Here is a 13,127-nt window from a genome sequence, read left to right as displayed (position 1 = left end):
TCTTATAAAAACCAACGGAATAAATGAATGCAAGGAGAGACACGTCGCTCATCTGCATACGCGTCCTTACTGCTGCTATGATTACAGCAGTACGTATGGCCGTTGATGACTTGCATTATCGCTGATCGTTTCCCTGGATAATGTCTGCAATCGGAATCGGTTCACCATATCTGATTACAAGTCCTCTCAAGTGCCGAAGTCTATTCTATCCTCGATGACGAACGGCCAATTACTCCAAGTTTTTGTCTGCAGTTCCCGTTGCACGGCGCCGCATATGACTACGTCTGGTATATGTCGCTGTCGTTATGTCGTGCGATCAAAGATGCATACTGTCGTCGAGGGATGCCGACTGAAGTACAGCAGCAACGTGCAGGTAATCATCTGCCATTAATACAACGTGCGACGTACGCTGCTGTCCTACTTAAATGAACATACCTTACCATTAGAAGCATTGGGTCTCGTCGGGTTACCCAATCCATCCACTGTACAATGACGACGATAGAGCCAAGCAAGTTTCGAAAGATTTCGACTTCGCATACCGGGTGCCGGCACCGTCGAAACGGTTAAAGGGCAACTACTGGCGGAGCCTGATTCAGGCATAAACATGATTTGAGCAATTGTTGTCGAGAGCATATATGTTTGCGGCTCTTCGCACAGGCCAACTCATCTACCCCCGATCGAACATATATAGAAAATACACAATCTCACGAGAGATATCGTCCCTCAATGCCGGATTTTGAGCCTCGTGTGAAACGACCTCGAATTGCATTGTTCAGGCAAGGCCAACCGGTGTAAACACTGTACAATCCACAGAGCCTTTTTCTCGCGGAGCTACTGCATCTGGACTAGACACGGCAGCGCAGAAACGGGTGCTGTCGCAGCTCCTGTTTCGGCACGTGAAACGCCCCCTTCAAAACATATATCGCGCCACCACCAATTGTCAAACTCGAGTCAGAAAGCGGCTGTTCCCTGCTGTATTCAGTCTGTCAACTTGTCAGCCGACTGCTTGTAAGTTGTCGCGCGCGTCAACGACGCATTTGCAACACCGCCCGCACGGACGAGAAGTGATCGTGACCCACTATGGAGATGCCTCACCATTTCCCATCCTTACGTCCGGCCTCGCCAGGTAGTCCTCACTGTCAAGGACCGCTTCTAGCTGACATCGGACCACTACAAGCATCTTTGTAACCCGAAAATCCAATCTGCCGCCTACGTGAGGCATTCAAGATGGGGCTCAACTGAGGCTATCTCCTAAACAGCTCCTCTTCGCGCCAAAGGTCTATGTTCAGAAGTCCCCACTCAGGCACTTCCTCCAAGGCTCCCATGAGTTGAATGGTGCGTTTCTCAGTACATAGCTAACAAAGTGTATTGCTTGGCGGTATGTGAAGCATTGGGATCCATCAAGGGGTGAATGCTTGAGCGCGTAATAGAGAATCATAGCTTTTCAGATACTTTATAATGTAGGGAATCTTCGGACTCTTTGTTGGTCTTCACTCACCTCACACTCATAATTCCAAACCTTTCCTTTCTCCTTCCTTTCGATTCACTTTAGCGCTGTGCGCCCTTTGTATATTCCTTCAATTCATCATGTATTTTTCTACTTCTTCCTCCATGGCGCTAGCCGCTCTTGTCTCTGTCGCTCACTCTCATGGTGTTATCCTTGCGGCTACCGGTGACTCTGGCGAGAGTCAAGGTTTTGCTGGTAAGTCTTTGAGGGTGTCTTGATGATGATCATTGGAAACTAACAACCACCTTCAGTGAACGAGGCCCTTGCCAGGAACTGCACTACCATCAGCCCATGCCAGCTAGATGCCACCATTATTCGAGACTCGGAGATCACACAGAACATCGTCAACTCATGCGGACGCACAGAGCTCCAGGGAAACATCGACGTGGGTGAGGAGACGGAGAACGCTCTCGCCGCCAACAAAGTCACCACCGTGACCAAGGGAAGTTCCATCGACGTCACGATCCACCAAGTCAACGCCGACGGAGCCGGACCCTATGAGTGCGAGCTTGACGAAACGAGTAATGCTGCCACGAACTTTGTCCCCTTGAAGGTTTCCAACAACGTCCCTGGCGCCAATGGCCTCTCACAGGCCAAGGAACAGCAGTTCGTCATCAACGTCCAGATGCCTAACAACTTCAACTGCATTGGAGGTAAGCTCTCTGAACATCCATGGCATGACCCTTACTCACATCATCCCAGCTTCAACCGGAAACATTTGCACTGTTCGATGCCGCAACACAGCCGTCGCAGGACCGTTCGGCGGCTGCTTCGCTGTCCAACAAACCGATGGCACTGGCCGACAAGATACCGCAGCATGTAAGATAATTTCACTCTAACCCTCCCCTCTTGTTCACATCGGAACCCCATTGTCTCCTTAAATCTCTTTCTGTCCAGCACATATCATGTACTCATCCATCCCGTAGCCGTCGACACTGCCCAGACCCTCAAAGGCATTCAAGCCCAAGTCCTACAGAACCAGAAGGACCTTGACGTCGCCATTGCCGCAAACCAGGCCGCCGGTCTTGCAGGCGGCAATGAGGGCGCTAGTGCCATCTCCGGTGCGTTTGGCAGATTTTCATTTCGTTTTTGTTTTGATGTTCCGGGCGAGATTGAGTTTAGATTCGGGTTTTTTGCTGACTTTGTTTTGTCTTCGCAGCTTTGATTACGGCGACTCTCGATCCAAATGCCGCCCAGCCTACAGGTGCGGTCGGAAACGGCAACGGAAACGGTAATAACGGTAATGGTAACGGAAATGGCAATGGAAATGGAAGAGGTCGGACCGGTGGTAACGGAAATGGCCGTAACAGGGGTGGCAATGCCAACCAGAATGCGAACCAGAACGGAAACCAGAACGCAAACCAAAACGGAAACCAGAATGCCAACCAGAACGCCAATCAGAATGCGAACCAGAATGCCAATCTGAACGGAAACCAGAATGCCAACCAGAACCAGCAGACAGGACAGAACAACAACCAAGGTGGGCAAAACCGAAACAACAACAAGCGATCGTTCATGGCATACTTCCTGGCATAAATCACCTCTCCGAACCCGGTCGGAACCAAAACAGTGCTCTAGGAGGGGAGTCTCACTCCAAAGCATACCACTCTCAACTCGACGCGGAATCAGTTTCCAAGTCAATCAGTGGCAGGCCCATGGAGGAAGTCTAGTATCTTTAGAAAGTAAATATTTATACCAAAGTTTTCTCAATCTTCATGTAAATTTGAATCTCCACATAGCACTGTTCCTACTCAGATGAGTGTACACGATTTGATGAAAAATCCCAAGTTCTTACGTGTAGTTACGGGCTTTTGACCGATGGTCCTTCGCCGGTGCGAGCTTCAGAGACCCAAGGCCAACACCAAGTCCGACAGAAAAGTTTGCCTTAAAAATGCAACGATGCCTGAAGGGGGAATACTTCGCCGAACGCCAACGAAGGCATGAATGGGAATATTCCAGGCTAGCTTGCAGTGGAAGCGCGACGCCCGTAACTTCCCCCCATATCCTTCATCGACTTCCTTATCAATCAGGAAGAAAAATTCTCCTAGTGGTAGTACCTTCATCGTAGCCTTAAAAGTCTTGGAAAGAGTCCTACCTTGAAGCTTCCTCGTCTCAGGCTCATGCAGGCACCCGCAGGCGGCCGCTCCGTGATTGGTCGGGTGAACTCCCTCCCAATGCACATCATTCGCTCCATCACCGTTGAAGATGCCAGACCTATGGGATCAGGACTCAGAGCGCCTGAAATCGGATTGCGCGAAATATGGGGCCTGAAAGGAGGAACATTGCAGACGTTTCGCGTAGAATTTGTATGAGAAGAAGAAATGAGAATCCTTCGATCGAAGGAGTAGAAGCTGCGGACCGCTGATTAAAGAGTGGTCTCTGCCACAATTACAGGGCATGGAATGCTGTGCTGGACTCTGTCTGCAGCATCCCATTGTTGTACCTCGTTTCTTTCGAGCACTGCCCCAAATTACGTCGTGTGCGGATGACTTTACACGATGCCACTTCCGATCGTACTCCTGGCGTTACTCACGCTCGCTACAAGGCATGCTGCGCAGGGGGAGAGCTTCCAACTGCCTTGCGAGGCGTCGCTAGCCAGCGAGTTCTCGACGCTAGACAGGCTCGAACTAGACAGCCAGACGCAGGTGAAGTGGAATACGAACATCAGCAGCTACGAGATCCGATTGATGCAGATGCTGGTGAAGACATGGAGCTCAATGAAGGGGCCACCTATATATGGTATGTTTCCAACCACCGCGTAACGATGATGATGATGATGATGATGATGATGATGATGATGTTGAGCGTCGGTGGATTGCGTTGAGGTCGTGGAAAAGAGTATGGAAGGCTAATACGTCTGACAGAGAAGAGGGTTGACGAAGAAGAAATAGGCGAATTCGAGTGGACGGTGACAACCACGCATTTTGACCTGAAAGAATCGCCAGTATACTTCTTCAATCTTTACCAGACCACGCACCCATATACGATGTTTGCGAGTTGCTACTTCAACATCACCCTAGCGGCGAGAACACCTCCGCCTGGAAAAATACTCCCAACTACGACGGCCGGTCCTATGCCTACGGGCTCAGGCAGCCTTCCATCACTATCATCGTCATCATTATCATCATCATCATCGTCGTCGTCGTCGTCGTCTTCAGCATCAACGGTACCCAGGAATGAGGATCCCGAGGAGCGAATCATGCATTCAGCACGTTGCATGGGACTCGTACTGGGCGTCAGCTTGGGTATAGGTATCCCACTCGTCCTTGGAATCGCGGCAAGCGTCATCTTCTACAAACGGCGCCGTGAATGGATAGCGAGCAAGGACAGCACCGTAGCAAGCGGCTTTCACCCACATTCTCCACAGCTATATCCTCAGGATCCTGTGAAATATGTGTCGAATGGCCCTCCCAGAGATTATGGACAGCTACAGAGCGGCTATGGACAGACGCCTTGTCATCATCGTTGTCAGCAACAGTTTCAATTCGTACAGTTGAGCGAGTTGCCGAGCGATAGACAGCCTGCGGAGTTGGCTGGGAGGTAATCGTCAGATCGGTGCACAATCTTGAATGTCGAGGAAGAACAGCGCCAGATGAACGTATTTGAGGGACTTCGTGGATGTTTATATTAGCGATGGCGTGTGTATTGTACCCTTCATTCCTGTACTATTAGAAAGTAGGATTCCGCTAGGAACTACTCTCAAGTGATGCTATCCATTAGATGTATTATAGGACACAATGTACTTCAACTGATACCTTCTCAGTGTAACAAAATCGTCGACCTCTTACTAATGTAGTCAATGTGTCGTCATTGGATCTTCTTGACTGCTATTAGAAAGTGACTGGATACTTGCGTCCAGTTCGGACGGTAATGCAAGCCATTTCTCATAAACAAAGTTGATCGGTGGAGACTGGAAGTAACATGATCCTATCTTGAATTATAGCATTCAAGTGCAGAAGGCAGCGTCGTTCACCGGAGGAGACCTCCGCAACCCCCGTACTCGCCAAGGCCAACCGACCAACCGCCGAACAATCTCCGTCAGCCCTATGAAATCAGACCACTTCTACATGCGTAACGAAAACATTTCTTCCCAAGCACCCATTGACAACTCTACAAACATCAATCCAACTTCCAGAGACTAGACAAAGTATATCAAAATGAACACAGTAAGCCCTCCAAATCTCTCCGTTTCCGACGAACGCGACATCAGCTCACACAACAGCTATGTAGATCAAATCCGTATAGTACGTCACTCACCGCAGCTCCTCCTCCGTATCCCTCAGTCCACTTTCACACCACCATCGAACAAGCGCAAACGTCTCGGAACAACCAAGATGCGAATTCCAAATCTTCACATGCATATCCCAATTGATACCCACATCCATGAATTCCCGCCTCCACGCAATTCCGCGCCTATCCAGCGAAACACACGATGAAGAAGAGGAAATCGAATACAATTCGCAAAAGCTAACAATCCACGCAGCTACGGTTGGGGCACCTTGATAGTAGCCGGCGGAGGCGCATACTACTTCGCAAAGCGATCGATCAACGCCGAGCGCGCCGCAAAATCCGAGGCCGACTTCAGGAAGCGCCAGAGGCAGTACGAGATGGAGCAAGCACACATCAACGGCGGAGGCTCGACATCCTCGTCGACGAGCTCGCCGTATGCGCCGCTCCCTTCAGGAATCAGACCCGTCCCGCCGTCTGTTGTGGACGAGTTGAAGAGGAAGAGGGAGGAGGCAAAGGCTGATAAAGATTGGCATGTCCAGGATGACAATGCGGGGCACCCGAGTCAGGAGGCTAATAGCGATCCTGCGCCTACGAGACATGCGCCTGAGGATGAGTCACAGAAGGTGACGGAGAAGAGCAAGTACGAGGCGAGCGATGTATATAGGAGTAGGAAAGGGGACCGGTTTAGCTAGGCTTGTGCGATTGTGGGCGGTCGGTGAAGTTGTGTCGAGCCGGGTGGAGTTATTTTGTGTACGCATATATCACGAGCGATGGGTCCTCGCGGATAAGGAAGGATGCTTTTTAGGAAAAAAAGATTCCGCTCTTTGCATTTGTACTATATACAGGTTGGTCTGTTACGATTACTGAAATAAAAATCATAGCAAATTGTGAGCCTACCAGTCAGACCCAATGCAACCGTGTTAAACAAGCTAAACCAGATGAATTACAGCAGGACGCCCACGCAATATATCAGGGTATAAAGCGACCATTTTGATCGTTTAAAGTACATCAAATCGTGACATTGATTTGGTCCTCCTCTCCTCAGCTGAGCAAGCTGCTCTTAGGGCTGTCCCTCCGCTTCTCGTATAGCCACTTGTTGTTCAGCCCTACGCTGGCTCTGCCGGTCCCTGGTGTAGGCGTTCCAGGGGTATTGCTTCCGCTACTATCGAACAAGCTGCTCGAGAATCCACTGCCCCTGCTATCGAAACTCAATCGCTTGCTGGCAGATGCACCACCCACTGCTTTCTGGAACAACGGGCTGCCGGTGTTTGGAGAGAAGGGGGAGTTTGAGGTCGACTTGACCATGCTCGCACGAGGGCTGCCGGACAAGGGAGAGTGTAAGTCGGCAGGGGTGCCGAAGCTGTTTCGCGGAGTGGATCTTTGGTATCGCGGGGGGGTCACGTAGTTGGGGGAAGCATATGCAGAACCGGGTGTTTGAGGGGTTCTGACGTTAGGGTCGAGACCCATTGCTTCTCGCTGGGATGGAGTGAGAGGGATATCGGCGATGTCGTCGGGCTGGTAGCGACGGAAAAGAGGTAGACATGCTTGTCCAACGCCCATGAGGAGCAGAAGGCGGACCAGCCAGATGAGATAACTTATGTTAAGACCGGTGCTTTGCAACAAGTTTCCTGCCGAAGAACTTGCGCGTTGGGTCAGTATTGAACGTAGAGATATCGTTACCAGGGCATACTCACAAGATAGTGCGGATCAATGGGACTTCTCCGATCAAACCAGGAGCGACAAATGAAGCGACAATCAGACCGCCATTAGCAACGATTGCCTTGACATTGCGCTCATCAAACGTGGTCGCGTACTGTCGACGGGTAATCTCGTCGAACTTTGGGTGCTTCCAAGCACCAGTGGGGGTGGGTTCATGCTGACGCTGCGCCGAGGGAGTCACAGGTGTCGCAGGAGCTCGAGGAACCCCTCCATTGGATATGAGTCTCGCACTCATCGCGTTCAAAGGGAAGTGGAGAACTGATTGTTGGGCGCAAGAGTTGAATGGGTCACTGGCGGATGTGGAATGTTCTGAGAAGACCAATTGTTATGCTGGAAGCTGTAAGGTTAGTAGGTTAGTATAAATCACGAGCGTCGATTAACTCGTCATGTCTTTGAAGGTCGGATCTCTGAAGAGGTGTGCATATGTAGTATGGAGTTGGTTGAATGAATGTGTTGCTGTGTTTTGAGCAACTAGCGTGCCAAGGCTGGAGCGTAGCAACGGAGACGAGACCCCTGCAAGCCATTCCATTATTGTCAGGCGGCGGATGTGGGCGCCTTACTTGTTTCGGGGCTGGCAGCTGGACTCGTCATAGCAAGTGACCCCACCGGTAACATCATCCTACTTACACAATACACACCATACTTTAACACCACTCCTTCTTCAATAATCCTCAATTCTACCTTTTTCCAACCTTCGTTTGCTTCTGATATTTCTGTTTTGTTGTTCTACCGCAATAAATCATGGCGAGCGTAGTCGAGCAGCTCGATGCTCAAATCGCCCAGCTGCTGTCCGGATGGAATACCCTCTCCACCATTCTCGTCGTCGGCATTGTTGGTTTTATTGGCTGGGTCATATATGATACTCAAGATGCTGATACTCATCCTCTGCTGCTAGCAAGACAGGCTCAGGCTTCCTACGTCAGACAGCCTGGAGAGTCTGCTTCATACAGGTCTCCAGAGACCCCTCATGGCTGTATGATCCATTATAGCGCCTGCTCGCTGTGCCTCAATGTCCCGAAATGCTAACAGCATACAGATCCTCTCCGAACAGGCCTCGCCGTCAAACCCCCAGGCGCTCCGATGTACTCTGCTGGCAAAGATGGTGATCTCCGTGATATTTGGCGCCGCGTTACCGGCGAGATTCCCCTCGAGAAGAATGCCACCCCCGACGGGACAGGCAAAATCATCACCGTTTTTGGCAAACAGGATATCACCGAGCACAAGATTCCCGATATTACAAAGGAGATAGCAATCATTGGAAAGCATCTGCAAGATCACGGTGCTAAACGCGTTGCTATTTACTTGCCGAACAGTGTCGAGTTCCTCGCAGCTCTATTCGCCGGCGCTTTCTACGGCTTCTCCCCAATCTTGATTCCATACAATCAGCCGCATCCCACTTTGATCGAGCTTTTGGCCCGAACCAACGCGGATTCCCTCATTGCCGAAGCTGGCTCCCTTCCGCTCGCTGATGTCACCCGTGGGGCGGCTGGTCTCCGCCAGGTGATCTGGACTGTCGAGAAAACAAGCAGGCATATGGATTGGAACGAGGTGCCGGAGGGTATTGGTGGTAAGCTCGATGTGTCTGTCTGGCACGAGCTTGTACAGGATCACAAGAACGGTTCAATCGAATTACCCCAGAACAGTGGAAAGGCACCAAACGTTGTTTTCCTATGGCAGCAAGGCATCACCAAGTCTGTAGAGATTGTGGAATTCACACAGCAGGTGGGACAGCAACGCAATCAATTCTTTCAATATACTGACATAGTGCAGAACTTATCTGCAGCCACTGGAGCTCTTATTTCAGCATTGCCCGCCCATCAGCGTTTCTCGCCATCTGACACATTGCTCCCCGCCGACTTGTTTACCCACTCCTACGCATTGACCCTTACACTGGCAGCACTCTTCTCCCACTCCACTGTCGTTATCAATTCCGTCGCCGGTCCTGGTGTAGATTTGACACTTGCCAGCCGTTTGGTTTCCCCCACGATCATAGTTGTATCCGCGGAGACGGCCGCTAAACTCCACAACACTACGACCGAAACCATCACTGGTGCTCTGAAGAAGTTCGCACATTACCTAGAGTCTCGAATGCTGGCCTCTGGACGTCTTCCTACGGATTCGCTGTTCACTCGCCTCAACGCACCAGTCAGGGCATCCGTCGGCGCTACACCAGGAAAACTACGCCTTCTTTTCGTCTCCGAGAGGGTTGGTCAAGATGACACGCCCTTGAGCTCTGATGATCTTTCCGACTTACGCATCTATACGAAGGCTCGTGTCATTTATGCGTTGACGGCCGCTAAGGTAGCTGGCGCGGTTGCGCAAACCTATATTTATGACTATCGCCGAGGCACGACGCCGGCATCTAAACACAGTCATTTTGGCGTTCCGCTCAGTTGCCTGGAGGTCAAGTTGAAGGATAATGCAGCTCATAAGACGACCGATGAGCATGTTGCGGGTGAAGTTATTGTAGCAGGATCATCTGTAGCAGGTGGGGAGACATCATTGGGAGTAAATGGTATGCTTCTCACTCCACTTGATGCAAGGACGTCACTAAACATCTCTAGGTACCTTCCGGGAAGACCACACATTAGCATACATCTAAGCGTTTCTGTCATAAAACATGCAATTCGGCTAGATAACGTCGAAGACGAAGCGTGGACTAAATATCGATCTTTAATTCAAGCTCAAAAAGTTGTTATCGCCGGTATGCATTGGTAATGTTTCTGATATCCGAGATAGCAGGGTGTCTCTTAGTAGTGGCGAATGCCTCTGAATACGACAAGACTCGACTTCTTTCTCTAAGTCGACTCGTATATTCTAGATCAATTGAGCTGCCCTGCCGTGACTTTCCGACTGACCGGGCCAGGGAGTTATGCGTCTGCAGGGCAAGGGATCTCTCATCCAGTCATGCGTATCTATGTACTCCTTACCATCGCAATGATGGCAGTCCCATCTACCCGCAGTGAGCTATCCCATCGGCCAGACCCGACCACGAGGCACATGGGTTGATACTTGAGTGGTGGGTGTGAATTACCCAACCCCGTGGGTTTGCGTATCTCTACCTGATAGCGAGTCGCGTGGGGACCCCCCTGTTCCCTGTTCGAGACCTTTAGAATCTGGGGAAAGCGTCCCGTTTAGCGTAGAACCGGCGTGCCGATCTCCTACATGGGGTCTTATCACAACGACTCGCCGTCGAATGAGAGGCAACCGTTCTTGACATTGACTTTGCACAAAGGACTGCGTATCTGGCGGCATTTTGCAGGTATCGGATACGATTACTTGTATTGTCCATGGACGGTTTGCCTGGTTGCCATCGCTTATGGGTCGATAACCATGGCTCAAGCCTCACCAGACACGAACTCTCGGGTAGAGTCGAGCCACACATACTATGCATAGATAGACCCCAGCCTTGTCGGCAGCAGACATGCACAGCGTTTGGCTTATCTGCACCTTGGCATGGTGTTGACGGATCGACCCATGTTTGGTTGATAGGCGTGTGCGACCATACAAAAGCCTGCATGATCCCCGCGCGGTCAAAGAATCCTCACGCCAGATCTTTCGTACCTCCTCATAGAAGAGAGCAGCGGCTCCAGAGACATCATGCCTCAATTCAAGCGACCGCATCTCAAGGTCGAACAGCCAAATTCTGTTTTCGCACAGGGTAACGCCAGATGGTGAGTGCAATCTTGAAGCTCTTCTAGCTTGTTGCGGGGAATTGATTGGGTAAACTTCCAGGACCAACAAAGATCTCGACCCTGTCCCGAGGCACGAGCGAAAATGGGGTGTTACTTCATTCCTTGCATACTGGATCAGTGATGCATTTAAGTAAGAATTGTCTCCAGCCATTCCTCATAGATCAAGAGGTCCTCATACATTCTCAGTGCGGCAACATGGCAATTCGCGTCAAGTATAATCGCAATTGGTGAGACAGAACCCTCTCGTGCGCACATGATTGATTATGCTCACCTCTTCCAGGCCTCACATGGAGGGAGTCATTGGGAATCGTAGCGCTTGCATTTTTCATCATTTCGTTCGTTATAGCGCTTAATGGAGCTATCGGCGTAATTCGTAAGAAACCAGCATTCATCACTCTCTGTGCTGTCCACTGATGCAAGCTAGACCACTCTCCATTCCCCGTCATTGCGCGAGCGTCATGGGGTTTCTGGGGCTCCTACGTCGCCATCATCTCCCGTACGATTCTCAGTGTGTTTTGGTTTGCCATTCAGACCATGAACGGGGCGAACACGGTACGAGTCATGATCGGAGCGATATGGCCATCATTCCTTACGCTCAAGAATACTATACCCGAGGATCAGGGCATCACCACGAATACGATGATATCGTTCTTCATTTTCTGGTTGATTCAGGTGCCCTTTTTGTGCATGCACCCCAACACTCTACGTTGGTTGTTCATGGTCAAAAGTGTGGTCGTACCATGCGCGTGGATTGCCATCTTAGGCTGGGCATTTGCGTCCACGGACGGGGGCGAAATGTGGAATCAGAAGGCAACGATTACTGGAAGTGCATATAGCTGGGCTTTCCTGTCCTCGCTCACTGCTGTCATCGGAAATTATGCCACTCTGTCCGTCAACCAGGTATGTTTGTCTGTCTTTTGGCTAAGCGATTCACAGCTAATGGATTTGATCTAGGCCGACTTTTCTCGATACTCTCGCGTCTCTGTGAAATGGCAACTGATTTACGTTCCATTTCTCCCCATCATCTTCACATTCATCGCATTCATCGGTGTCGCCGCTACATCTGCAGGAACGGTCCATTATGGAACTGTGAATTGGGACCCAATGGCCCTGATCGCAAATTGGGAATCTCGCGCGGCCCGCTTCTTTGCTGCCTTCTCCTTTGCGCTTGCCGCCCTAGGTGTCAATATCTCTGCAAACTCTCTTTCCGCCGCCAACGACTTAATGGCACTGTTCCCTCAGTACCTCAATATCCGCAGGGGCCAGATCGTGTGCGCAATCCTCTGCTGGGCACTTGTTCCCTGGAAGATCCTTGAGTCTGCAGGCACGTTCCTAAACTTCATGGCCGCATACGCTGTATTCTTGGGTCCTATCGCCGCCATCATGGCGTCGGATTTCTGGATCGTACACAAGCGCAAGTACGACACGCTGGCTCTCTACCAACCTTACAGTATATATCGATACACTGGTGGCGTCAACTGGCGCGCCATCACCGCTTTCCTCATCGGCGTTGCACCCAACCTGCCAGGCTTCATCAGCAGTATTAATCCTAAGATTGATACCGGTGTAGGAGCTCGCCCGTATGCCTTCGGTTGGTTGCTGGGATTCTTCAGCACTGGTCTCGTGCATGTTTCTTTATCGTTGTTGTTCCCGGCCAAGGAAACATTTATCGCAAAGAGCGTGACACCGGATGATATCTATGACGCCAATGGCGAAGTCGACGGTGTAAGCATTGGAAACTCTGGAAGCGGCGAGGAAATGGGAGCAAGCAACGAGAAGGCAGGCTGGAAAGCCAGGTTGGATAGAATCTTGTAGATTATCATACCCTCGAGGGTTGCACATGTAAATGCATCTAGACGGCACAGGAGATCAAGGAACAATAAGGTTCTTTCAGTAATTCAATCTATTCGATCTTATCAAACATGTAATTGTTGTGATTTTGCGGTGCGATTACATGATTCCAATAATTCATCTGA

General features: G+C 50.5%; 7 protein-coding genes across 7 annotated transcripts; 5 read left to right on the top strand and 2 right to left on the bottom strand.

Annotated features, from left to right (window-relative positions):
• Positions 1-4: 4 nt before the first annotated feature.
• On the bottom strand, positions 5-932 carry BU24DRAFT_416969 (uncharacterized protein). Its single transcript, XM_033526595.1, has one exon. It carries the CDS (start codon positions 631-633, stop codon positions 418-420), a length of 216 nt encoding a protein of 71 aa, XP_033389645.1. The 5' UTR covers positions 634-932; the 3' UTR covers positions 5-417.
• Positions 933-1,611: 679 nt separating this feature from the next.
• On the top strand, positions 1,612-3,043 carry BU24DRAFT_457293 (uncharacterized protein; the record flags this gene model as incomplete). Its single annotated transcript, XM_033531527.1, has 5 exons — positions 1,612-1,702; positions 1,759-2,160; positions 2,210-2,326; positions 2,434-2,568; positions 2,667-3,043. The coding sequence occupies 5 exons, from the start codon at positions 1,612-1,614 to the stop codon at positions 3,041-3,043; spliced, it is 1,122 nt and encodes a 373-aa protein (XP_033389644.1).
• A 745-nt stretch (positions 3,044-3,788) lies between these two features.
• Positions 3,789-5,358, top strand: BU24DRAFT_18961 (uncharacterized protein). The gene is made up of 2 exons (XM_033521697.1): positions 3,789-4,246; positions 4,372-5,358. Exons 1-2 carry the CDS (start codon positions 4,006-4,008, stop codon positions 5,049-5,051), a joined length of 921 nt encoding a protein of 306 aa, XP_033389643.1. The 5' UTR covers positions 3,789-4,005; the 3' UTR covers positions 5,052-5,358.
• Positions 5,359-5,976: 618 nt separating this feature from the next.
• BU24DRAFT_416966 (uncharacterized protein) lies at positions 5,977-6,631 on the top strand (the record flags this gene model as incomplete). The annotated part of the gene is made up of 2 exons (XM_033526594.1): positions 5,977-6,377; positions 6,426-6,631. Coding segments are annotated over 2 exons (405 nt in total), but the record flags the coding sequence as incomplete, so codon positions are not given.
• Positions 6,536-7,869, bottom strand: BU24DRAFT_416965 (uncharacterized protein). The gene is made up of 2 exons (XM_033526593.1): positions 7,432-7,869; positions 6,536-7,376 (listed from the first exon to the last, which is right to left on the bottom strand). Exons 1-2 carry the CDS (start codon positions 7,689-7,691, stop codon positions 6,779-6,781), a joined length of 858 nt encoding a protein of 285 aa, XP_033389641.1. The 5' UTR covers positions 7,692-7,869; the 3' UTR covers positions 6,536-6,778.
• A 328-nt stretch (positions 7,870-8,197) lies between these two features.
• On the top strand, positions 8,198-10,058 carry BU24DRAFT_430041 (uncharacterized protein; the record flags this gene model as incomplete). Its single annotated transcript, XM_033529785.1, has 4 exons — positions 8,198-8,429; positions 8,493-9,178; positions 9,227-9,971; positions 10,021-10,058. The coding sequence occupies 4 exons, from the start codon at positions 8,198-8,200 to the stop codon at positions 10,056-10,058; spliced, it is 1,701 nt and encodes a 566-aa protein (XP_033389640.1).
• Positions 10,059-10,954: 896 nt separating this feature from the next.
• BU24DRAFT_18669 (uracil permease) lies at positions 10,955-13,063 on the top strand. Its single transcript, XM_033521670.1, has 6 exons — positions 10,955-11,130; positions 11,192-11,281; positions 11,338-11,378; positions 11,432-11,524; positions 11,576-12,051; positions 12,106-13,063. Exons 1-6 carry the CDS (start codon positions 11,057-11,059, stop codon positions 12,964-12,966), a joined length of 1,635 nt encoding a protein of 544 aa, XP_033389639.1. The 5' UTR covers positions 10,955-11,056; the 3' UTR covers positions 12,967-13,063.
• The last annotated feature ends 64 nt before the right edge of the window (positions 13,064-13,127 follow it).

This window comes from Aaosphaeria arxii (assembly GCF_010015735.1).
Source record: "Aaosphaeria arxii CBS 175.79 unplaced genomic scaffold BU24scaffold_1, whole genome shotgun sequence".
NCBI lineage: Eukaryota > Fungi > Ascomycota > Dothideomycetes > Pleosporales > Aaosphaeria > Aaosphaeria arxii.
Note: the sequence above shows the minus strand (reverse complement) of the source record. Positions and strands in the feature narration are given on the sequence as shown.

What these genes read in the sequence shown, in the direction of transcription:
- BU24DRAFT_18961 (XM_033521697.1), top strand. Translation starts at nt 4,006, where the DNA reads ATGCCACTTCCGATCGTACTCCTGGCGTTACTCACGCTCGCTACAAGG. An exon ending in GAAGGGGCCACCTATATATG is followed by an intron (nt 4,247 to 4,371) that starts GTATGTTTCCAA and finishes TACGTCTGACAG; the next exon opens with AGAAGAGGGTTGACGAAGAA.
- BU24DRAFT_416969 (XM_033526595.1), bottom strand. Translation starts at nt 633, where the DNA reads ATGCTCTCGACAACAATTGCTCAAATCATGTTTATGCCTGAATCAGGC.
- BU24DRAFT_18669 (XM_033521670.1), top strand. Translation starts at nt 11,057, where the DNA reads ATGCCTCAATTCAAGCGACCGCATCTCAAGGTCGAACAGCCAAATTCT. An exon ending in TGGATCAGTGATGCATTTAA is followed by an intron (nt 11,282 to 11,337) that starts GTAAGAATTGTC and finishes ATACATTCTCAG; the next exon opens with TGCGGCAACATGGCAATTCG. An exon ending in TGGAGCTATCGGCGTAATTC is followed by an intron (nt 11,525 to 11,575) that starts GTAAGAAACCAG and finishes GATGCAAGCTAG; the next exon opens with ACCACTCTCCATTCCCCGTC.
- BU24DRAFT_416965 (XM_033526593.1), bottom strand. Translation starts at nt 7,691, where the DNA reads ATGAGTGCGAGACTCATATCCAATGGAGGGGTTCCTCGAGCTCCTGCG. An exon ending in CCATTGATCCGCACTATCTT is followed by an intron (nt 7,377 to 7,431) that starts GTGAGTATGCCC and finishes CCAACGCGCAAG; the next exon opens with TTCTTCGGCAGGAAACTTGT.